Source organism: the organism of the source record quoted next, unplaced genomic scaffold (assembly GCF_019419815.1).
Source record: "Pyrus x bretschneideri cultivar Hongxiangsu unplaced genomic scaffold, Pyrus_bretschneideri_v1 Contig1, whole genome shotgun sequence".
Classification (NCBI taxonomy): Eukaryota; Viridiplantae; Streptophyta; class Magnoliopsida; order Rosales; family Rosaceae; genus Pyrus; species Pyrus x bretschneideri.
In genome coordinates, this window is record NW_025999390.1 from 13,142,951 (window position 1) to 13,166,540 (window position 23,590).

General features: G+C 37.9%; 3 protein-coding genes and 1 pseudogene across 3 annotated transcripts; 2 read left to right on the forward strand and 2 right to left on the reverse strand.

Annotated features, from left to right (window-relative positions):
- Positions 1-1,908: 1,908 nt before the first annotated feature.
- Positions 1,909-9,102, reverse strand: LOC103940925. The gene is given in 19 exon segments (XM_048579004.1): positions 1,909-2,834; positions 3,335-3,765; positions 3,930-4,036; positions 4,194-4,260; positions 4,937-5,011; positions 5,604-5,619; positions 5,827-5,910; positions 6,212-6,328; positions 6,792-6,902; positions 7,011-7,049; positions 7,051-7,308; positions 7,530-7,610; positions 7,749-7,802; positions 7,924-7,984; positions 8,131-8,176; positions 8,349-8,425; positions 8,539-8,637; positions 8,842-8,931; positions 8,933-9,102. Coding segments are annotated over 19 exon segments (2,592 nt in total). The 5' UTR covers positions 9,076-9,102; the 3' UTR covers positions 1,909-2,198.
- Positions 9,103-9,696: 594 nt separating this feature from the next.
- LOC103940920 (glycylpeptide N-tetradecanoyltransferase 1) lies at positions 9,697-11,823 on the forward strand. The gene is given in 3 exon segments (XM_009351101.2): positions 9,697-9,962; positions 10,235-11,298; positions 11,301-11,823. Coding segments are annotated over 2 exon segments (1,299 nt in total). The 5' UTR covers positions 9,697-9,962; positions 10,235-10,280; the 3' UTR covers positions 11,582-11,823.
- A 316-nt stretch (positions 11,824-12,139) lies between these two features.
- LOC103940919 (single myb histone 3) lies at positions 12,140-15,736 on the reverse strand. Its single transcript, XM_009351098.3, is given in 7 exon segments — positions 12,140-12,435; positions 12,528-12,738; positions 12,903-12,986; positions 13,681-13,765; positions 14,494-14,537; positions 14,539-14,844; positions 15,423-15,736. Coding segments are annotated over 7 exon segments (885 nt in total). The 5' UTR covers positions 15,573-15,736; the 3' UTR covers positions 12,140-12,430.
- A 3,047-nt stretch (positions 15,737-18,783) lies between these two features.
- On the forward strand, positions 18,784-23,199 carry LOC103940924 (annotated as a pseudogene).
- The last annotated feature ends 391 nt before the right edge of the window (positions 23,200-23,590 follow it).

A 23,590-nucleotide genomic window follows, 5' to 3' on the forward strand; every position in this document is an offset into this window, starting at 1 on the left:
AGCATAATCTAAACAAAATAGGTTAGCTTAAGTAAATCTTCAAAATATTTACGAAATTGTCGATACTACCTTCTAAATATATAAAATAAAATTAAAAAAAATCAAAGATCAATTAGAAGGTGTGAATGCAAACTTGACTCTATATCAGTGAGTTGATGTACACACCTTATTGTCAATTTTCACAAAAAACAACTGATATTAATGGACATGGATCCTCTCCGAATCCATTGGTTCTAATCCACCAAGTCACATCATCTGGGCCATTGAAATTTGATCAAACGGCTAAAGTTATTATAACTTTTAAAGTGAACCCCTATTTTTAGCCATTGAATTAAATTTCAATGGTCCGGATGATGTGATTTGGTGGATTAGAGCCAATGGATTCAGAAAGGATCTATATCAGATATTAAAATATCCATCAATATTTTCATAAAGTCGAATATTAATATTTTACTATATCCATATTTCAAACACTTTTAGGTTAGCATCGAATTAAAAGATGCTGATTTTTTATATGGGAAAGTACATTGTGAAATCAGAATAAATATTTGTGCAAGGATGTCCAACTGCAACCTTGCTCTCTTGATGTTCTCATTTTGAGGATATGTGAGAACCAAATGCATATTAACCACAAGATTATATCATTTTAGATTCAATGGCTTAAAATATTTGACAACTTAATCAAGCAAAACCAACTTAAAATCCTCAAACTATTAGAAAACTCATTTTCTTGTTTTGCGTTATTATGTTACCAAATATTTTTAGCCTTGGATATAAATTAATATAATTTTGTGACTAATAATGCATTTGTCCTCACAAGTCCTCAAAATGAGGACCTTATGAGAGCAAGACTCCGACTATGTGTATACATACTATGCCTCTTAGCAAGAGACCCTCCGCAGTAAGAGACATTTTTGAATGCTCTGAACTATCCGGTACATAAATGTTTTAATTGTTAAATTTTAGGTCTCATTCAGTGTGAAATTTTCTTACCATGCATCAACTATCTTCTCTATCTAAAATTTCTTACGTCATTTAATATTACGATTTAGTAATATTTTTTTCTAGTTGTAATTATAAGTATTAAGGTTCTACCCTTCATGGTCACTTCCATAGCAATGATTATGACTAGACAATTATGTTGTTTAGCCAAATTAGCAGAAGCTTAGAGTAAAAACCCAGGAATAATGCTTTTTGTGGGTCTTGATTTCGTCATCGCATTGCCTTCCATCCAATTGATGCCTTAGTCCTAATACATTAATAATATAATTATTGACCAAAAAAGAGACTTTAATAATAATATTGATAGAAAGCGACAAAAGGGAGGTACATGTAAAATCAAAACGCGGTTATGTCATTGTCGTTTCATATTAGAGTCAAAGGCCCGGTTCCAGAAGCAAGTTAAAAAGGCCGACACCGCAAACTAGATGTTGACTCCACAATTATGGTAAAGCTTAAAGACAGACTAACAGTCTTTCTTCTTCCTTAATTAAACAAGGAAATAAGAGGATGCCGATGATTAAGCAAAACGAAATTTTCTTACTTCTTCTCTAAGGAAACAAAGAAAACGCTTTCTCTTTGCACGTGTTACGACTGTGATTTAAAAGTAAGAAGAAACAACTCTTCTCATGCAAAGAGCCAACCGGTGTAATACATATATACCCCAACCCGCTTTGACAATACATAATTTGCACGGATAGGTAGGAGTCATTGTTACAGAAAGGCTTGCATGACAAGGGTACGCCAACACTGGCGTCCCCTATGCCAATGATACGACGTGCTTGTTTCTCTCAACATGAGATTGTATCATTAGCATGGGATGCAACTGTGACATGGTACTGTGACTGATGGGAACATACAACGGCACAAATAACATTCAAAACCAAATTTAAAGCAAAGAAAAATTCATACCTCAAAAAAATACATACATTAATAATATGGTAGAAAGTATGCAACAACAGATTGGCCACCACAACCAATTCAGGCAATGAAGGTTTTCACATTGCGAGTTTAACTTGTGCGACTTTAATTAATCCAACAACCATAAATTAAATAACTAGACTCTATAATAATATAAGAGAAGACACAAAATGGCGGGATGTGGCGGCCTCAAAGGACGAAAAACAGAAAATAAACTTCAATCAAAACAACACTTACTACCGGATTTTTCCCTGAGTAATTAAGAAGACAAAATCTCATCAGAGGAGATCAGCGACGTTCGATGGCAGCTCCTCCACAACCACGTTATAGAACTTCTGGATGTCGAACAGCATCCTCTCATCATCCTTTGTTACGAAGTTGATGGCAACACCCTTCCTTCCAAAACGTCCACTACGACCAATTCTGTGGAGGTAGTTCTCAGGCTGGGTGGGCAGATCATAGTTAATAACAAGGGAGACTTGCTGCACGTCAATACCACGAGCCAACAGATCAGTGGTGATCAACACACGAGATGAGCCAGAACGGAATTCCCGCATGATGATGTCTCTGGTGTTCTGGTCCATGTCTCCATGGGTGGCAGAAACTGTATGGTCTCTGCTCCTCATCTTGTCAGTCAACCAGTCAACCTTGCGTCGAGTATTGACAAAAATGACACTCTGGGTAATGGCCAAGGTCTCATAAAGATCGCAAAGAGTCTCGAGCTTCCATTCCTCCTTGTCGACATTGACATAGAATTGCTTTATACCTTCCAGGGTGAGCTCATCACGCTTCACTAGAATCCTCACAGGTTTGTTCATAAACTTCCTTGTGATCTCAAGAGCCTCAGGCGGCATTGTGGCAGAGAACACACCAACCTGAATCTTTGATGGAAGAAGCTGGAATATATCGTAGATCTAGATACCCAAAATAATTCGTATTAGATTTAGATAGAACTTTAATTACAAAATTTTATTGATTTCAGAAAACCAAAAGGAACTCCAATGGATGCAATATCTCAATGTAGCCAAGCCAAATAATTAAGCAACATATTGGTGGAGCAGGCTACTCTTGCTAGCTGTAGTGCAATCATACACAAAAAAAGAAAGTATCTATACAGAACAAGAGGACAGCTCAGCCACTCAACATAATTCATATTCTGAAATTTAAATGAATATTTCTAAAACGCCTGGTAGGGAGAAACATGAAAAGTAGAAAAAGCACAGTTACAAAAAAATTTCCTACCCGACAACCCAACAGAGCAATTACTTAGTCACAAGATATACTATTTATTGTTTCATCACTGCACATGAGAAGTTCATCATTTACCTAAAATATCATTATGCAGAACATAATGCATCCATAAAAATCAAGGGAACACATAAAACAAATGGACACAATTAAGTTGAAAACAGACCTGATCCTTGAAACCACGGGAAAGCATTTCATCAGCCTCATCCAAAACAAACATCTTGATGCTATCAGGACGAAGTGACTGCCTTCTAAGCATGTCAAAAACACGACCGGGAGTTCCAACAACAACATGCACTCCATTTGACAGAATGCGTTGGTCCTCACGGACACTGGTTCCACCAACACAAGCATGCACCCTTACACCTAGATAGTCTCCAAGAGCCCTCATAACCTTCTCAATCTGTTGAGCAAGCTCTCGAGTGGGTGCAAGAACCAAGGCTTGGCATTCTGTCAAACTATAATCAAGCTGTTGAAGGATACCGGAACAGAAAGTTGCTGTCTTTCCAGTTCCAGACTGAGCCTGCTGAATCACATCAAGACCCTTGCAGAAGGGAACAATTCCCCTTTGCTGAATAGCTGAGGGTTTTTCAAAACCTGCAAAAAGAATTATCGTTCATTCAATCATTCACCAGTCCATAGAAAACACAGAAGAAAAATGGAAAACTTCATGAAAACATTAAATTAGAAAAGTTCTACAATTTTTCCTGATATCATAAAATATATAACCTAAGAAAAAAGTAAAGGCTAGTTGTATCTACCGTAAGCGTAGATTCCCCTGAGAAGATTCTCTTGAAGACCCATAGCATCAAAACTATCATAAACTTCATCGTACGATGTAAAGAATTCCTGCCCATCAGTTGCAAGTCTGCATACAACAATTTACCAAACACAAGAGAAACAGTTAGCTCACAAATTGATATGACAAGTTATATTAAACAACATAATAAAGAAAACATCCAAGAGCAGTATTCGTAGACACCCAAAACATGCAGTTAATAAGTATAAACTGAGAGAATTCTTACAATTCACTCATTTTGGTATCATACTGACGAGTGTCAAATTGCGATCCTTCAGGTGCTGCTGCCATGACTGCAAAATTACAACAGATATATATTAAAAAAAAAGACACTGCACGAATCTTCACAATTAGTTCAGACAGCTATTCAAAGACGCTAAATTCTACAGATAAATCCATCGTCAAGCACTTTTGTATCAAAAAATTGTCTCAGATTTTAAAGTTCAAGCGTTGCTTCACAAAACGCATACCAAAAACGTTTTCCTTCCCCTCTCTACAAGGGTTTAAGAACTCAAAACGAAGTTTAAAGTTTTACATAAAAAACTCTTCTCTTTGGCACCGCTAATACGAGAATATCATAGAAATCAAGGCTTAAACAGCATTAGCAGCAACAATGCGAGAATTCCAAACATTCACAGGCATAACAAAACGATAAGATTCGCATCAAAATATATGAATAAGACGCAACGTACCCATAAAAACACCGAACTAAAAGATTTATGCAAAATTAATTCTCAAATCTAAGTAGCTTAAAACAATTTAAAAAAAGCAGAAATTATCCTACTGAATATTTAGGAAAAATCAAATCAAACAACAAAAAGACACAACAAATCAGCATCAACGGAGTACGGACAAAGGCCGATTCAGAAACTAAATGTTTTCGATACGAAAAAAACAACCCAGATAGAACCGGATCGAACAACGGCACGAGTGCAAAAAATACAAAGCGAAAAGGTACGGGAGGAAGACCTGCTGGTGATGAGTCAGAAAGTTGAAGGCGAAGAGAGATAGAGAGCAACGGAAGAGAGCTTTGTACTGGTTTTTCTGGAAATTAGGGTTTCCCAAACTCCTCGGATCTAAGCCGCGGAGTTAAGGAATGCGCGAAGGAGGAAGAGAGAGAGAAGGTTTGGGCGTCGGACGAGTGAGAGAAGTGAAAACTGTGCGAGTCGGTTTGTGATTGTATAGGGTTAATGGCAATTCGAAGGGAGTATGGTCTTCGCGTCCCTCCAGATTCGATTCGGGTACGTGGCGGGCATTGATTGGCGGGAGTGGAATAGGAGAATAAAACGTACTCTCTGAAACAAATTTGCACGTGTTTATGGGCCTCAATAAAAGATTAAGGCCCAATCGATTTTTTTTTTAATCAAATCCGTCTCAAAAACATGAAAGTAAAAGAAAGAATCCGTACCAGACGTTATCTATTCTTCTTTTAACTGCAAATTACAGTTTAACATAAACAAGACAATATCTCACATGCTCATTTTTACGTTCTACACACATTCTGTTAATTTATATTCTTTGATCTTCTTCAATTCATTCGATCTGACAACCTAAAATCGAAAAAAGCGCATAGAAGGTAAAAAAAATATGGGTGGATCGCGCTACCCTACTTCTTACATCCTTACTGTCCGAATACTTTTTTCCTTAAGAAGCTAAAAAATTGGGCCAATTAGTAATTTAACAACTTTTGCGGTTTAAACAAGGTCGGAACAAATTTTACAGCTTCTAAAAAAATGTGGTACTCTCGGCAGATCCATGCTTTACAAGATTTACCCACAAAAACTTTTCCAAAGTGGCCACGCAATACTCTTCTTTCAACTGCCCCTTAAAACTGCAGGACAAGTGAACCCTTTTTAAACACATCGGCAGCCAAATGTGCACAAGTGACTTCCGAACTGCGATATAACATCCACAAGACCACCGTAACCTCCTATTGCGATAACCTGGACAAAACAATGGTTCGTTGACGTGAGAACTAAAAAACATATTTTGATAATTAATGAGTCCCAGACCATGTCCCTCAGCATGCTCTTTCATTTGTAATATTGGCATTAGCAGCTAAGTAAGAATATTTAAGGTTTATGCTAGATTATTTTTATTACTTGTGTCCATCGACCTACTTTGATATGCATAATCTTTAAATCCAAGGATACTGCTGGTAAGACCAACATTTAAGACAGAAAACGCCTTAGTATATGTTACTAACAAATAATAAAGGGTAAAGAGCCATCAAGGTAAACGTACCCCAGATGGATGTAATGAGACGGAAAAGGCAGACTGAGGAGCACATTGCATTTGTGATAGAATTGCCCCATTTATGTCATAACGGCAAAGTAGAGGTTCCGCTCCAACTGCTAATACCTGGAAACGAGAAGCAACAGTGAACTTGGGATATTGGATTTCCTTCGTGCCTCTTCTACAAACTAGCATTTCTTTAGAAGTTATAACAGGCAACCCCCCAGGCATAATGTATTCTTATACTTATTGCTTGCATCGAGTATATAAACATGTTAATTCCAGCCCCATTCGTTGGCATTGAAATTTAGGGACAGTATCACTGTATCATCATCTAATACCCTAAAGAGAAATCACTGCTCATTTGCTGATATCTTACCAATTCAACTTATCCAATTAAGAAACTTAGTTCAACATCCTTATCAAATGAAAACCAACAGAGTTACTGCTCACACCCTTTTTCTTGGAAACGGGAAATGGCACCATTAGAAAATTCACTCCCCCCTAAACTAAAATATTCTTGTTAATAGCACTAGATGCCAACAGTATTAACTAAATTAATTAATAGAGGGCTGAGGGGGGATCTCACTTGATTTTCGTCGAATACTACATCCTGAATGGATGCATGTATTGAAACCCTTGAAATGCATTCAGAAGCAGGAAGGTTCCAAACTGATAAACTCTGATCGCTACCACAAGCCTGCAGAAGCAAAAAAAACTTAGTACGTTATAGCATAGCAGCAAGAAACTTCAACAGAATTAGTTAATGATACTAAAGCAACTACATTCTCATCACATAAATGCTTACCAACCAGCTTTCACTTGCACCAAGAGCAATGCAACTAACGCATGAAAAAAAATCCTTTCAATTCAATACCCTTGGCTGGCTCATATGCTTGAACGCACTTTCCACTATTGCAATCCGGGTGAAACCATAAACACATGCTTCTAAGAACAAGTCCATGTGACTTAATACAAAAACATACTAACTGTATAGGAAAACAATAAATTCTTAACAACTTTCTGCCACAATCCTTCAAAATTGAAAAAAAAGCTAAGTTTTTACCCCATATCCGTGCTGTCCCATCCTCTGAACCAGTTATGATCTGAATACCGGAAAAGATAAAAAGAATCATATTCAGAGAGAAAAATACTGCACCAAATCTAGTACCTCAATACACAGTGCTACTAATGTAATTGTAATTCAAATACTTGTCGCTCCAATTGTACTAAAAGGGGTGGTTGTTTGCATAACAATTAACATAACTCAGAACAAAGAGAAGTGACAGGAATGATCAACCGAAGACAAAGAAGAATATGACCTGACCTGATTGGTAGAATTCCGAGCAACGACAGAATGCACATAGTCTGCATGCCCCTTGAAAGTCATTTTGACTTGACCTCCTTCCTGAAACATTTCCGATACAAATCATGCTTCGATCAGTGCAGCTAGGAAATTATATCGAGAACAATGTAATATGCAAAAATGTTTCTCAACAGACACTTTGTAACACGATTGAAGGATTCACCTTGAACAAATACATACCACATCCCAGCAACAGATGCAAGAATCACCAGCAGCAGAAAAAATGCATCCCTCCTATCGTTGCCAAAGAGATGTTAACGCACTCATTTGAAAACATGCTACTTTCTATACTCATAAAAATAATTAACTTAAAAAATAAAACAAAAAGACACATAGGACTAGAAAACCTGCATGCCTCGTTATTAACAGCAAGAGCATTGTTTTCAGGGATTGGAGATAAAGCCCCCCATGGACCTCTAAAAAGACGGCAGTAATTTACAAGAAATGTCAAAGGAAGTAATACTGGTGGTGACTTATCATAACCCATGTTCGAATCAATATTAACACAATCAGGGGAACAAAAGAGTTGCCACCACGTATTTTTTTCGCTTCAGTAACTTACGTATGTTGAGGATTCACAAGGTCAAGTACTGGCTTCACGTGCTTTCCTACATAAACAGGAAAAAACAATGTAAATAAAGTAAATCTTAATCCATAGTGTTAGAACCACATTCAAAATTCACACACCAAAACAACATATCAGATTAAAAAAACGCAATGCAATGTTAGTGAAATAGGTTTAATTCGCACAGTATTTAAGCTGTCAAAAACCAAAATCACCTTGCAAATGAAGAGGCACATATAATTCTTCGCAATCCTTCCACCTCCATCCTTGAATCCGTCCATCGTCACCGCAACTACATGTAAAAACTCCGAGAAAAAATCAAATGGTGTAAACATGCTGAAACGAAGAAATTACTAAAAGAAAATAGTTCTTTCTAGTCAATCTAGTCTGAACATACAATCCAACCTCAGCAAAACAGAATCTTCGCCATTTCCGTAAAACTTAACATCGTAATCAGGCCCTTCATGCGCTTGAAGATAGCAAGTAGGTTCCGCCATTAACAACCTACAACCAAAATTCAAATTCCACCACAAGTAAAGCAAAAATCAGCTGCTATCAACAGTCAATACGATGTCGAAGGAGCACAAACAGTGTAAAGGTCAGGCAATACTTACTGTGGAGCTTTCACATTGCTAAAACCCAGTGGCTGCACCCAAAATCCAAACACAAAAATTACAAAAAAACTTAAATAAAAAAATGGGGACGTTCGAGCTTGGAGATGAGGTAGGGGATGGAGTAGGAGGGACGACGACGGTTTCCGGGCTAGGGTTAAGCGACGGAGCCCAAACGGTTCGAAACGGTTCGGGTTTGGATCTCCCTCTCCTTTAATACGGATTCTCTGTACACTTCTTCGTCCCAGTTCGTTGCGTCACCGTACATGGTGGTTGACTTGGTGGCGGAAGGCAGGCAATTCAGCTGAGCTTGGTGAAAATCTCTGAGCATTTTTCAGTCTTTGGCCATGGCTCTGGTGGAGCGGAAATCAAACATGGACTAACCGGTTTGGCGCAAATCATAAGTGGGCTGGATATGGAAGAACACATGTTAATGGGCTTTTCTCGTGTGTACTGTAGGCCCATGGCCCAAGCTTTGGTTCGGTAGGGAGGGTGGAATCCAACTTGAAATGGCATTTAATTTGTTTTTGTAATATTTTACGCAACTCCCCCAATAAATCCTAGTTGCATTTCCTTCTCTATCTTCGCTCTCACGTGATAGCTAATTGGGATAGAAATTTCAAAAAACATTTTGTATCCGACATAAATTTGTTTGAAAGTACTTTTAAAACGACAATTCTAGAAAAGTAAGTGCTTTCTAATAACTGGTGTTTCTTCCAAGAAGTAAGAAGCACTTCAAGTGCTTTAAGAACTTAAAAATATTCTTTCTAAAAGCGGTCTCAATTATTTTAAAAACACTTTCAAACGAATTGTTATCTATATTAATTTAAAATAATTAAAGTAATTTTTAGAGTCAATTATAGTTAATTGATAACAATACGTGACAATGAAACCGCGGTATTTATTTAGGATTAGGATGTAACAAAGGGTTGAATCCCTCAAATGTCACTAAAGAAAAATGGATGGCAAAAATAAAGTTTAGTCGATGAAAAGCATATAATGGCAAAGTCCCTCGTTGGCGAATATGCTGCGGAAACCCGTACAACAACGCAACTCCTCGTATTCTCCCCAACCCCAGCGGCAACTTTAAAGCCGCTTGCTTCCACCAAAAACCCTAGCGATTCTCCTTCCTTTTCGACGAACCCGAATCGAAATCAGGATCTGTTAAGCCCTAATCGCAGCAATCTCACGGCATCGCGAGCTCCGTCCGCTGAAACTGTGAGTGTATTTCTTGCTCTTCGCGTTAAATTTAACAGATCTGTTAGCTTACTGCTGAGTTGATCAATTACTTGTTCGTGTGGATTTTTACTGTCATGGATCGGTTTTAACATAGGAATTGGATTAAAAAGATTAATATTGGGGGGTTTTCTGTGGAATTTGCTATTCTTGAAATGTTGGTATGGTAAATTTTCCCCCATTTTTTGATCGGTTGGATTTGGTTTGCTTGTTCTTGATTTGTATCTGTTGTTTTATTTATTTTTTTTATTCAGATAGCAAAGAATTTCGGTTAGGAATCGATTCGATTAAGTAATTGCAATGAGTGATAACAATTCTCCACCTGGGTCTCCTAAGGAGGCAGATCATGATTCTGATGCAAACCAACTTGTTAAGGATGATAGCTCATTGGAAACCATAGTCCGAAAGTTCCAAGATTCGATGTCGGTTGGAAAAAAGCACGCATTTTGGGAGACTCAACCGGTTGGGCAGTTTAAGGATCTTGGGGATGTGAGTTTGCCTGAGGGACCGATTGAGCCCCCTACTCCGCTGTCTGAGGTCAAGCAAGAGCCGTACAATCTGCCAACTCAGTATGAATGGACCACGTGTGATCTGGACTCCGAAGACACCTGCACTGAGGTCTACAATCTGCTGAAGAACAATTATGTCGAGGATGATGAGAACATGTTTAGGTTCAACTACTCGAAGGAGTTTCTTAGGTGGGCTTTGCACCCTCCTGGTTACTACAAGAGCTGGCATATCGGGGTTCGTGCAAAGACTAATAAGAAGCTGGTTGCTTTCATTACTGGTGTTCCTGCTAGAATCCGGGTCCGTGATGCGATCGTGAAAATGGCTGAGATTAATTTCTTATGTGTGCATAAGAAGCTGAGGTCGAAGAGACTTGCACCAGTTATGATCAAGGAGGTCACGAGGAGGGTGCATTTGGAGAACATATGGCAAGCAGCTTACACAGCTGGAGTTGTTCTTCCAACTCCGATAACAACTTGCCAGTACTGGCATAGGTCTTTGAACCCAAAGAAGCTTATTGATGTTGGGTTTTCAAGGCTTGGTGCGAGGATGACTATGAGCCGAACCATAAAACTATACAAGCTGCCAGATTCACCCTCTACTCCTGGATTCAGAAAAATGGAACTTTGTGATGTTCCTGCTGTTACTCGGCTGCTTAGGAACTACTTGAGCCAGTTTGTGGTCGCACCAGATTTCGAGGAAAATGACGTCGAGCATTGGCTTCTTCCGGAGGAGAATGTGGTGGACAGTTACTTGGTTGAGAGCCCAGAGACTCATGACATCACTGACTTCTGCAGCTTCTACACTCTTCCTCGTCTATCCTCGGCAATCAGACGTACTCAATCTTGAAGGCTGCATACTCCTATTATAACGTCTCCACAAAGACTCCATTGCTTCAGCTGATGAATGATGCACTCATTGTCGCAAAACAGAAGGATTTCGATGTTTTCAATGCATTGGATGTCATGCAGAATGAGTCGTTTTTGAAGGAGCTGAAATTTGGACCTGGCGATGGGCAACTTCACTACTATCTCTACAACTACCGGATGAGGAACGCATTGAAACCCTCGGAGCTTGGACTTGTACTCTTATAATTTTTCCGGTCTTGGTTTTGCACCTTGAACTTGACAAATCATTTCTGTTTCTTTTTTCGTTTCCTTTTTCGTGGCTAGCTGTTGCTTTCATTTGCCTTTGCTCCTTTGGATTAGCATCAAAGAATATGAGATTTTGTAATGCATTTTACCTGTAATGCTTAGGGTTTAAGGTGTTTTGCAATTGAAATGGTTACTTTGGAGCAAAAGTTGAGCTTATATTTTGAACATTTTCCTTTGTTTGATTCTTTTTGGCCTCTTCATTTGGATCACTGTTTATTTTACTGCATGTTTCTGCATTTCATTCATCCTTCCCCGCAACATGAAGAAGGCACGTTGACTGCGGGGAGAGGAAATCAAGCCTAGGACCTCCGGTAGACGAACAGTCCCGGAAAGTCAATCTGAGTTAGGCTCAAACTCGTCATTCATGTGGGTTGGATACAAGACCTTCCGCTTATAGGTGAGAAGGACTAAACTGTAGTGTTATAGCGGCGTCGCGATTAATTTTAAAAACAAACAAATCCACGATATATAAGTGTTTAGTGAGTGTAAAGCTGTAGCTTAATCAATCGACGTAATCATAAAACTACATGACTAAACCAGTGACATTTTCCAGCCAAAAAAATATAAGAGCGTGTGATCTTTGATAGACAGATAATTCAAAAACAACTCTCCATATCACCAGACACCAGGTCCGGTCTGAAGCGGTTGTATAACACTATTATTAGCAAAATGAGCGAAAGATAATTTCGCTTCGGTTGCACCTCGGTTGCGAAAGGAAGTATAGCGAAGAAACTTTACAAGCTCTAATCACACGATTCATATCTCACGCCACCATCAGGACTTCACCTCTTAACCTGTCAAATTTGGAAATCGTTCAACATAGAGTCAAATGGAAGTGGGAAATCTATGCAAATGGATGCAAATAATTCGGAATTTTGGATGTTACATTGCTCCAAAATCTCCTTAGCCAACTGCATCATTGATTCTGTGTTTTCAGCCATAAAATAAATCCTCTCTGCCTCTTTCATTTGTTCAGCTGCCAAATATGATCTGTATTCTGCTTCGGCAATGCTATGTGCAGCAGCCCGTGCTGATTCCTCTAACATATCACTACTAACACTCACGGTATCAGTTTTCACCTTGTAGCAGTTTTGAATCTGCATTAGGATGAAATAGTAATTTATATAAGCTGATATTCAATATCGATTTTATAAAAAACAAAGCTTGCGAATCAAACATCGATAGAGCCAGATAAATCCTGGGTTACAAATATCGAGTGAATAACTTGAGCTGAAAAATACTAGAAATATCAAGCAATCACCTTTTCAAGTTTGTCTTGCAGAACCAGCCTTCTCAACCTACCAGTTAATGACCTTCTAAAATTTTGGGGGACCTCAATCCTTTGCTGCAGGAGTCATTTTATCATGCAAGTTAAGTGATTATAAAACACAAAAATTAGTATCTAACATTAGCACTTCATGACAATGTAAGCAGGGGTAACATCGTCAGAGACATCAACCATGAATTGGAAGCTTTTCTTTGTAAATTCTTTTTTGAAAATCTCATTCTCACCAGCAAAGAAGTATAAAAAATATATCTGAAGGTAACCCAAAAATATAATGAGCTCAACTGGTATTGAAATACTAACTTCGATTCAGGTATTATCTATCAAGTAGCTAATATGAGAAAGAATAGGTTTAGGGAACTTTTATTGGCACTCCAAAAATCTAATTGTGCACTCCTCATAAGAGTAATTTTCTTTCTAAATATAAAGAGTTCGGAGTGCCAATAACAATTCTCTACCATAAAATGCTATATTACTAAGAAGTAAATTAAGTCGATGTTTTGCAAGTTGCAACTCTAGCATAGGGACATGTGATGTACCATGATTAATTGAAACATAAATCTACAAGAGTTTATATACGAGCAAACTATTATCCTTCATGCAAGCAATTATCATTTCATGACCTTATCACTCCTGTCAACATGAGAATATACAGGTTCCTACTCAGACAACCAATTAATAAAAACTTAGAAGATTCTTTTTATTTCATTTTTCAAAAAAAAAAAAAAAAAGACATCACAAATTTCAAGCATACCTCAATATAGCTAACAATAGCACTAGTGTCCAATCCATTTGGATCTGTTGAGGCTGAAAGAGCTTCAAAAATCATTGCATTGCACCTAATAACAGAAAAAGCAAAAAATATTGACCAAAATGAAATTAAAAACTAATACTAATATTGATAAAAGTACTCTGGCTATTGGAGGAACTGAATTTTATTATATGCAACGGGTAAATGTAGGTAAATATAACACAAGGTACAAAAAAATCATTCAATATACTTTGTTTCTTTATTGTAATCAACAGATCTTATGTTTGAGAGGCTAAAAATTAATAAAGCAAAATTTATGGCTAACCCTGGACTACACCATCATACAATATGGTTCCGGAAGAAAGCAATGCAAGCCGCCCACACGGCTAATTGTTGCATCGAGTAAAAATTGTCGCAGAAAATAGCTTAATAGTCCAGATTATGCACCAGAATTGCAGTTTCTATTAGGATGGGGTATTTCTTCACTGGGGTTGTCTAAGAACATATTATGACTATAAGTTTAAAACCTGACATCTAGTTTTTAATTGAAGATACTATGGCATCATCAACGATTAACTCCTTTCTTCTCCCCTTCACCATCACTAATTACTTGGGCTGCCCCTCCCCATAACTTTGCCAATTCATAAGAGTCTAAAGAGCTATATCATTCCGCATTCCAGTTGTCTTTTTTCCACTCATCAATCGCACATGGAAACTGAGCAAATTCCAGTCACGCAGTATCACTGCAAATATATTCTGTGAAAAACCCAGGTAACTAGTTGCATATTTTTCTAATAGGAGAAACCAGTATCATACACTGGTGCAGGAATTGCATCAGATACGCCGATAGCTGAATCATCCTGCAACAGGAGTTGTAGCACGTCTGACTGGAGTTTCTGTTGGTGCATCGCGTCTGACTGGAGTTGCCGCTGGTGCATCACGTCTGACTGGAGTTGCTGCTGGTAAATCACGTCCACCTGGAGCTGCTGCTGGTGAATCACGTCTAACTGGAGCTGCTGCTGCTGGTGAATCGTGCCTAACTGGAGCAGCAGCAGAAGTCTGGGGAACAGACACTGGAGCAACAGTAGCATCTTGGTTTGTTCTTGTTTTTGGCCTTGATTTTTCCCGGGGGCCCGTGCCACTAACAGTCATATTCCTCCATTTGTCCTATACAAGCAAAAATCAATTTGAAACAGACCATAGACAAGTAATCATCTAGAAAATGTTGCATACCACATTAGATAAGTCTCCCAATAGTTCTGATATAAAGCAAGATTAGTTCATTCAAATAAAATCTTGCAATTGGCGGTCAAATTGACGAATTTCAAATGCTTTTCAAATAAAATTACACCATTCGCACGATTTTCACACACCATTCTCAAAATTATTTTCATGCCTAAATAACATGTAGCCAACCGATGAGGGAAATTGAAATCAAGCAACTCAAAGAGCGGCTCCCAACTTTCCAATAAGCGGGCGAATTTCGAACCGAAGTCCTAAATCAATAAATCCAGACTCAGCCATGCATCATCATTATAATTAACTTTAATCACATCACAAAACCAGGCAATTTACATTCTCTAATCTCGCAATTGATAAAAAAAAAAAATTCAAAACAAATAAAACCCATTATTTCAACATCACAAAGCATTCAAAAACAACCACCACAATATACAGCAAATTCAAATTTTGGATTTTCCATGTACACATAGCAATATATATGAATATATAGAGGAGAGAGAGACCTTGAGATCAATATTGGAGCGAGAGGAGAGGAAGAGGTTGAACTCGGGGTCCTTCTGGATGTCCTTCCACTTGCCAGTGCCGTGTTTCCTAACCCCCGCTCTCAGAGCTTCTTCTTCATCCACCGTCCATTTTTGCTTCGGATTACCCATCTCTCTATCTCCCTTCGTCTCTCTCTCTCTCTCTCTCTCTCTCTCTGTATCAGCAGCGCAGAGCCTGTGACTGCCGCGAAGAAGCTTTCACGTTTTCTTTCTCAAAAAATGAGGGTTGGCTTTCGTACCACATCTTCAACTCTATATTGAATCAAAGACGATTCTTGATCGGCGTTGTTTGAACGGGATTCTGTGCAGATCTTATAGGCCCGGTTCCGAAACTTTTGGCCCATTAAGAAAGGCCGGGTCCATGACCAAGGCAGAGGCTTCTAAATACACCGAGAAATTTTATCAATACATCCTTGTTTTTTCCCTTAATGATAGTTCTACCAAGAGACTTCGGTAGGACGGCCTGGTTAAGAGGACAGCTCTTATATTATACGAGAAAAGTGTGGAGTCCTACGGGGGATAAAATGAAAAAAATATTATAAAATGTACGTTACAAATTGATGCAGTGCATAAGGAGTTTATTCAACGGAGCTTTTGGTATTTGATCATTCTGTTAATTATTAATTTGAGATTCATGCATCTTAGGTTGTGATTTAATATTTGTAGTAATTTTAATGCATTGTAAGTTGTGTTTTAAATTAAGTGGTTAGGTGGAACAATTGTCATTTAATACGCTTCAGCGGCTTAGGGAGTTGTATCTACATTAATGAAGATGTTTTGGCACACTAGTATATTAGGGAGGGAGTTTGATATGTTAAAGGAGACAATTTGGAGTTATAATTTTATGGTAATGAAGATTTGAGCATTGCTCTTCTATCAGTTTTCTGTCAAGCCTCATGTGTTTTTTGCAGTGTTGCCTAGGCGGCCGCCTAGGCGCTGAGCAGTGGTTGTCCGATACGTGGACGTGGCTACTTCTTCGAGTTCATCTGCACGCATGATCTTCTTTGTACATTAGTTTAATGAACATCAGTTTGTGTTTTGATCACAGTAATTCATATTACTTGTTCTTGGTTTGTGTTTCATCTAACATCTTAATCACAAGTTTATGAATTCTGTTATCAAAATCAATGGGTTCTGCAGCTTAAATAAATTGGCCTTATGTTTCAACCTAGAGGAATCGAACTCGAGTTCCGGTATGTGGTTTTTATGAATAATGACAAAACGTGTTATTAAAATATTACCGTTAAAACTTTTCCAAAGTTTTTCTTTTCCGTTGGACTTCCTGCAAAATCATTGGTATGGGTTCTCTCCCCAATTTGGGTTTTTCGATTACAGAAATCACAAACATGAGCCATAAATCTCTAAACTACTGTTTTCAATTTGGATGATTATTTCCGCTGCGCTATTTCAAATTGAAACTCATCTGCAGGAGGTATGTTTGATGATTTATGGTGATTTATCAGTATTGGCATACCTATTGTGATGCATAGTTTGAATTGAGGTTTTCTGTTTGAGTTTTGAAATACCGATATCGAAATCAAAGAAAAATCCAAACTCATTAAAACTGCCAGTTAGGAATTCTTAAGCAATGGATGACCAATCATATATAAGGCTATAATTTTCCAATATCTTGCAAAGTCATGATCTTCTGATTCTGATGATCGTTTTATTTTGATATTACATCATTATGCATGAGACATCTATTGGTTGTCTATTGTTCCATATTTCTCCGCTGAATCTGCAGGATCTGCAATATCATTAAGGATTATGAACTTAGCCAATATTCCCGTTCTCACTGGGGGAAGCAACTACAAGAAGTGGAGACGAGAGATTGGACTGTTGTTGACACTTAATGAGTTTGATGTTGCATTGGATACTCCCAAACCAATTCTGACTGATCAATGTACACGGGCTGGGAAAGCAGATGCAGAGAGATGGGTCAGAGCCAACAAAGTGGCACTTTCTATCCTTGAAAGTGCCATGACTGATACTGTTCGAGGTGGAATAAAGAAGCATGAATTGGCAGTTGATTATTTGAATGCAATTGAGAAAAAGTTCAAGGAGTCTTAAAAGGCAGAAATTAGTCAATACATGATAATGCTCACCACATACAAAATTAAAGGCACTGGTTCTATAAGAGATTACATCATGAAAATGACTGATGCTGCTGAAAAGTTGAATACACTGGATGTCAATATTGGTGATCCTCCAGGCTCTCCCTAGCAAGTACTCTCAGTTGAAGGTGTCTTATAATACACAAGACAAGAGTTGGGATAGATGAGCTCTTCGCACAATGTGTTTAAGAGGAGACTCGGCAACAGCAAGAAAGAGGCAAGGATGTTGAGACTGTGAATTTTGTGCAAGGAGGAAGGGGAAGAAATTCAACAATGCTGGAAATAATTCAAGTAAGGATTTCAAGTGCTCCAAACCTTCTGATAAGACTGGTACTTCTGCTAAAATATTTGATATCTCTAAAGGGTCTAACAATCTTAAACCAAAAATTAAAAATGTTGCCAAGCTTAAGTGTTTTTTTCTGCAAAACTCGAGGTCATCTAAGAAAGGATTGTGAACTGTTTAAGGATTATCTGAGAGCTAGTGGCAAATAGGTAGTTAATGTCTGTGAAAAGTCTTTTGATCAGTGGGGTAGTTTGTTATTCTGTTTTACAAAGAGCAATTGCTGCATTAAGGACAGTTGCAAAATAAAGTTTGAGAAGTGATGCTACTGTGAAGTTCGAAGAGCTGGTGTGGCAATAATGTTCTTCTCCAAAGTTAAGTTTATGTTTAGCTAGTTTAAATATCAATTAGTATAATTGTTAGCTAGGTTTATTACATTCAGAGATTCAATTTTTGTAATTGATTGGTCTGATATATATATATATATATATATATGTGTGTGTGTGTGTGTGTTTTGGATTCAGTTTGAAGCTTTGAGAATCTTTGTGATTTGACTTGAGCAGTTGGTTGAATTCATATATTGGCAATTCATTATATTGGATGAATTACTAGTTGATAGTTTTACTATCTATTAGACTTAATTGTTTCGAATTAAGTTGGAAAATAGTGGGAGTAGACAATTTTAAGGTCTGCTTGTATCAGTTTGGTCATAATGTTATAAGTGCAAATTGAACATATGTGATTTGAAGTTAGCATTTACATAATGGTTGTAATTGACAGCTTTTGGTCCTGTGTTTTGAAATGTACAGGTAGATTGTTTATGATGAAACTCAAAAGAGTTAGTGATCACCCTGTTGTAAACTTGATAGAACTAATTTACTTTTTCATACTTGCTCAAGTGGGAGAATGTTAGAATATGAGCGTGAGTATGAATGCGTGGATCAAGTTATTTGATTCAAGTTTGGATAGGATTCTAATAGGGGAATCCTTATGGGATTTGGTGAGGACTATGTTGTGTATATATAGTGGCCTCTGCTCTCACAGTTTATACACTCGATCATTGAACTAAGACCTATTATTAGTTAGAGCAAACCGATTACTGGAGAGAGGAGAAGGTGCACTGCAACCTTACAGCGAAACTTGGACGTGGCTGCTTCTTCGAGTTCATCTGCAGGTGTAATTCATATTACTTGTTCTTGGTTTGTGTTTCATCTAACATGCGTTGCGGCAATGACAGCGTCGTTTTGCTCGATCTGGAGGGTGAGGAGAAGAGGAGGACTGGCGAGTAGAAAAGAAGGTGCCTTTTTTCCGTTATGGCTTTTGCAACAAGGTTTCTCTTCTGCGAATGAGAGCTTGTGCGGGAGGGGCAGGCGCTGGTGTGAGCGTGACGGTGAAGGAAGGGTTTGCGGACTGAGGAGGATTTCCATGAAGGGAGGCGGGCCGGAGCTGCTTTTAGTTCAAATGCTGTAAAACAAGGCCATGGCGAAGCAGTCCAAGCTCGCTGACAAGGTTGATCTCTCTCTCGCTCTCTCTGTGGCTCTGTGGCTTTTTATTGTATGTGTATTTAGTGAAATATGGGCGAATGGTTGCAGAATTTTTAACCGCAAATAAAACACTAAATATCTACTAAATGACACTACATGTCTTCGACTGCAAGTGTACCGTTAGGTTCTGGAAAAACTAGGGTTAACTGATATTAGGGTTAGCAAGAATGCATGCATGTGGAATATGTTGGTAGTTCAAATGCAAAGTTGATCTCTGTGTTAGGAATATAGATTTGATTTACAATGGAAGCAAAAGTGGTTCTTGACAACCAAAAACATTTTTTTACTATGTTTAGAAGTAATGCTAGGGAGACTAAATTTGTAAACAAAATTTAGGAAACTAAAAGACATGGAGGTTAATGATTGATTTATTACTTAAGCGTTGATAAACGTGCTCATTCTTATTAGTGACACATCATTTAGCTTGCAAATTTTGTTGGGTTTCCAAATATTGTCTCCCTAGCATTATCCTTAGAAGAAAAACTTAAAATCACTTTTCAGTTGTATTCAGAAAGCATTTAAAAAAAAACTTGGTATTTTTAATAAAACTATGAAGATGTTTAGGATAAGCCCTTATTGGCGATTTTAGTGCATGTCCAGTTTTATTTTTATTAAAAGTTTGTAATGGTTCTATTTGTGCATATTTTTCTAAAGCGTGCATGTTCGAAACTTGAAACCCGAAAACCCGAAATCCAACTTTGTATAGCTGTTATGGATTCATTTGCAGCTACCGCCAATACCAATAGGAGACAATGTTCTGGATTTGGTGGTGATTGGTTGTGGTCCAGCAGCTCTTGCTCTGGCTGCAGAGTCGGCCAAGTTGGGAGTGAAAGATGGGCTTATTGGCCCTGATCTCCCTTTCACAAACAACTATGGTGTTTGGGAGGATGAGTTGAAAGGTTTTAACTTTACTATTGTCTTTTTGATTGTACGATTTGTGAACTACCCAATTCAAAGGAACTCCACAAACTCTGCTCACATCCGATATTCGCTTTCATTTTTACATTTCCAGATCTTGAACTTGAAGGGTGTATTGAACATGTTTGGCAGAACACCATTGTGTACCTCGACTATGATTCTGACCCCATTATGATCCCTCGCGCTTATGGTCGTGTTTGCCGAGATAAGCTACATGAGGAGCTTTTGAGAACTACATTTCTACTCGTTTTATGCTTGCAGGCATTGTAATTCTCTCTATATACATTTTATTAGGTGTGTGGAGTCAGCTGCTTCGTACCTCGATTCAAGGGTGGAAAGTATTGTTGAAGCTAGCAATGGCATTAGTCTAGTAGCCTGTGGGCACAATATCGTTGTTTCGTGTAGGTACGACGGAATAACATTTCTTCGGTTTAAAGAATGTATATTTTGTTTCCTACTTCTTCCATGCCTTGTTTCGAACATCTAACTGGTGTTATAGGCTAGGTACTGTTGCATCGGGAGCTGCTTCTGGGAAGCTTTTGCAGTACGAGGTGGGTGGTCCGAAAGTGGCTGTCCAAACAGCATATGGTATCGAAGTTGAGGTAGGAACAATTGTGCTCTGGGATGGTTATGATTAGTTCCTTAACTTCCTTCCAGGGCAGAAGTTTTTTTATGACTTGCTATTATGTCCATTCTTACAATTTCAGGTGGAAAATAATCCGTATGATCCCAGCGTGATGGTTTTTCATGGATTATAGAAACTACACGAAGCAAAAAGTTCCGTCTTTAGGAGCATAATATCCATCATTTCTTTATGTCATGCCCATGTATCCGACAACATTGTTCTTTGAGGTTTGCTCGATGTACATCAGTTTCTTTATCTGTTACTTAATTTGCTTTCAAAGTACTTAGAGAAATGATTAAACTAGCTAGGCTTCTGAAGAGGTCATGCCCTTTGATTTATTGAAGAAAAAGCTCTTGACACAGGTTAAAGACAGTGGGAATCCATATTACAAAAACTTAAGAAGAGTTAAAGTTTATATGACGGGCTACAATGCTTCAAGTTTTATGATGAACATCTCTGAACTATCTCAACTAGGCTTCATCCCTTGCCGTGTAGCGGAACAATCACATATTTATCTTGAAAGTTGATGCAGTGTCTGATCAGGAATTTGGTCTTACTTTCATAATTCAAGGCATAATCCTGCAGTAATTTATGCAGGAATGGTCTTGGATTCCAGTTGGTGGCTCCTTACCAAATACAGAGCAAAAGAACCTAGTATTTGGTCCTGCTGCTTGCATGGTACATCCAGCCACACGTAGCAATTAAACCGAATACATTGATCAGAGCAGTTTCCCCAATTGTTCAGTCAAAATTAGCCTCTAATTTGTCATCATCTACCAGGGTATTCACTTGCGAGGTCTTTGTCCGAGGCTCCAAAATACGCTTCAGTGATTGCAACTATTTTAAAGCCGGATCATTACAAGGTTGTTCCCAGCCGCCAAATGAGTAATCAGAACATCTCGACCTAGGTAAGCATTGGCTTGGTTTATTTAGAATAGTTATCTGCATGGTACATTCCGGAAAATAAACATATAGAACTAGTGTGCCAGACATTTCCATATATTGAAAGACAGCTGCACTGCCAATAATTTTTTTGTCGAACCGTTCAAAGGCTTGATATCCTTCGGACCTTGTTCTCGATATTTTTAGCTTACCTTTAGAAATATTAGCTTGAAGAGGAAACTCATCTCTCTATGTCTACATGTTGTTGCTCTTACTTTGTCAGAATTTGTAAACATGCAGCCATAGTCGGTGTTGTTAGTCATGCAATCAAAATAATTAAAATACGAGCAAGAACTGTGTGTTGTGACCTTCATATACTTTATCGGCTGCATTCCCTAACATGGTATTAGAGTTCTTGTTGCACGAGCCTTGAGTTAGAAACCTTCAATTCTCATTCCCCACTTATTCGGTAATTTGCTAGGCACAGAGTGAGCTGCATCGATATGTTTTTTTCTTTAAAAATCTACCTGCCTCGCGTTTGAATTATGCTTGCTTTGTCACCGGTCATCCCTACTTAGCTAGCATAGTAGCAATTTGTGATTCACTCTTTTCCTTTCAGCATGGAATACACTGTGGCCGCAAGAAATGAGACGCTAGAGAGCATTCTTTCTTTTCGGACTAGCACTTATTCTGCAACAGGATACCAACGACATCAGGACATTCTTTCATACTTTCTTCCGCTTACCCACCTGGTACGATCAATTCTCTATATCTTATGCGTCGTTTTTCTAGACATTCTTGCTTCATGAAGTAACTTGGAACAGATTCAAAAAATTAGACGAACTTGAATGACTGATCGATATTTGTGCTTCCATTGCAGGATGTGGCAAATAACCTGAGAAAGGGCCTCGTCAGACATCTACTTTGTGATCCTTCTGGAGGCACTATGATTGGAACTTATCTCACATTCCCTAATTAGTCCTACTCCTACATAATGAGTTACAGTACCCTAGAGTAAGATCCCACCCTACTTTTGAAGGTCACTTGTTTGTTTGTAGCATTTTTAGTTGTGTAGCATTTTTAGTTCACAACTTCTCCCAACGAAGATGACTAAAATTAGAATTTCTCTGAAAATAAAGTTGGACCAGAATTAGGTCTTCCAAGGGTTTGCAGCCCGCATGTGGTCCAATCTCTTAGTAGATAGGGTGTTGGGTAACTATTCATGCGTCTCGGGTTCGAAACTCCCCATTTTTTTAGATTATTGTATAGTTTCGAACTCTTTCCCTTTCTTTAATAATAGTTAAAAGGGTACACAACCCATGTTGTAAAATAATGGAAAATTGGTTGAAATAATTAAAAAATAAACTTCAATTGATGTGTAATCATCACTTTTCATAATTTTGTTATTAACTTGTCAATATTTGATCAATAATATTGTCAATATTTAGTCACTATATCAACAATTATTTTATTTAAAAAACCTTCATTTTAACTAATTGCATAAAAATAATTGAAATTTCACATCCTTTCGTCGTCCACGAGATCTTGAAGCTGACTCAATTTTCCACTATAATACTAAAGACACTAGCTTTTAGTTATCAACTGATGTGAAAATTTCTTATTTAATGTAAGTAGGTTTTAAAGTGGGCATAAACAAGAAAAACCGCATAAGTTGGTATCATAAAAGTTGGTGTTTCAAGTACGGCTCAAGTTTTATATTGTAAATGCCAATCTAGAATCATTAGCAGACACCAAACCAACAGAAG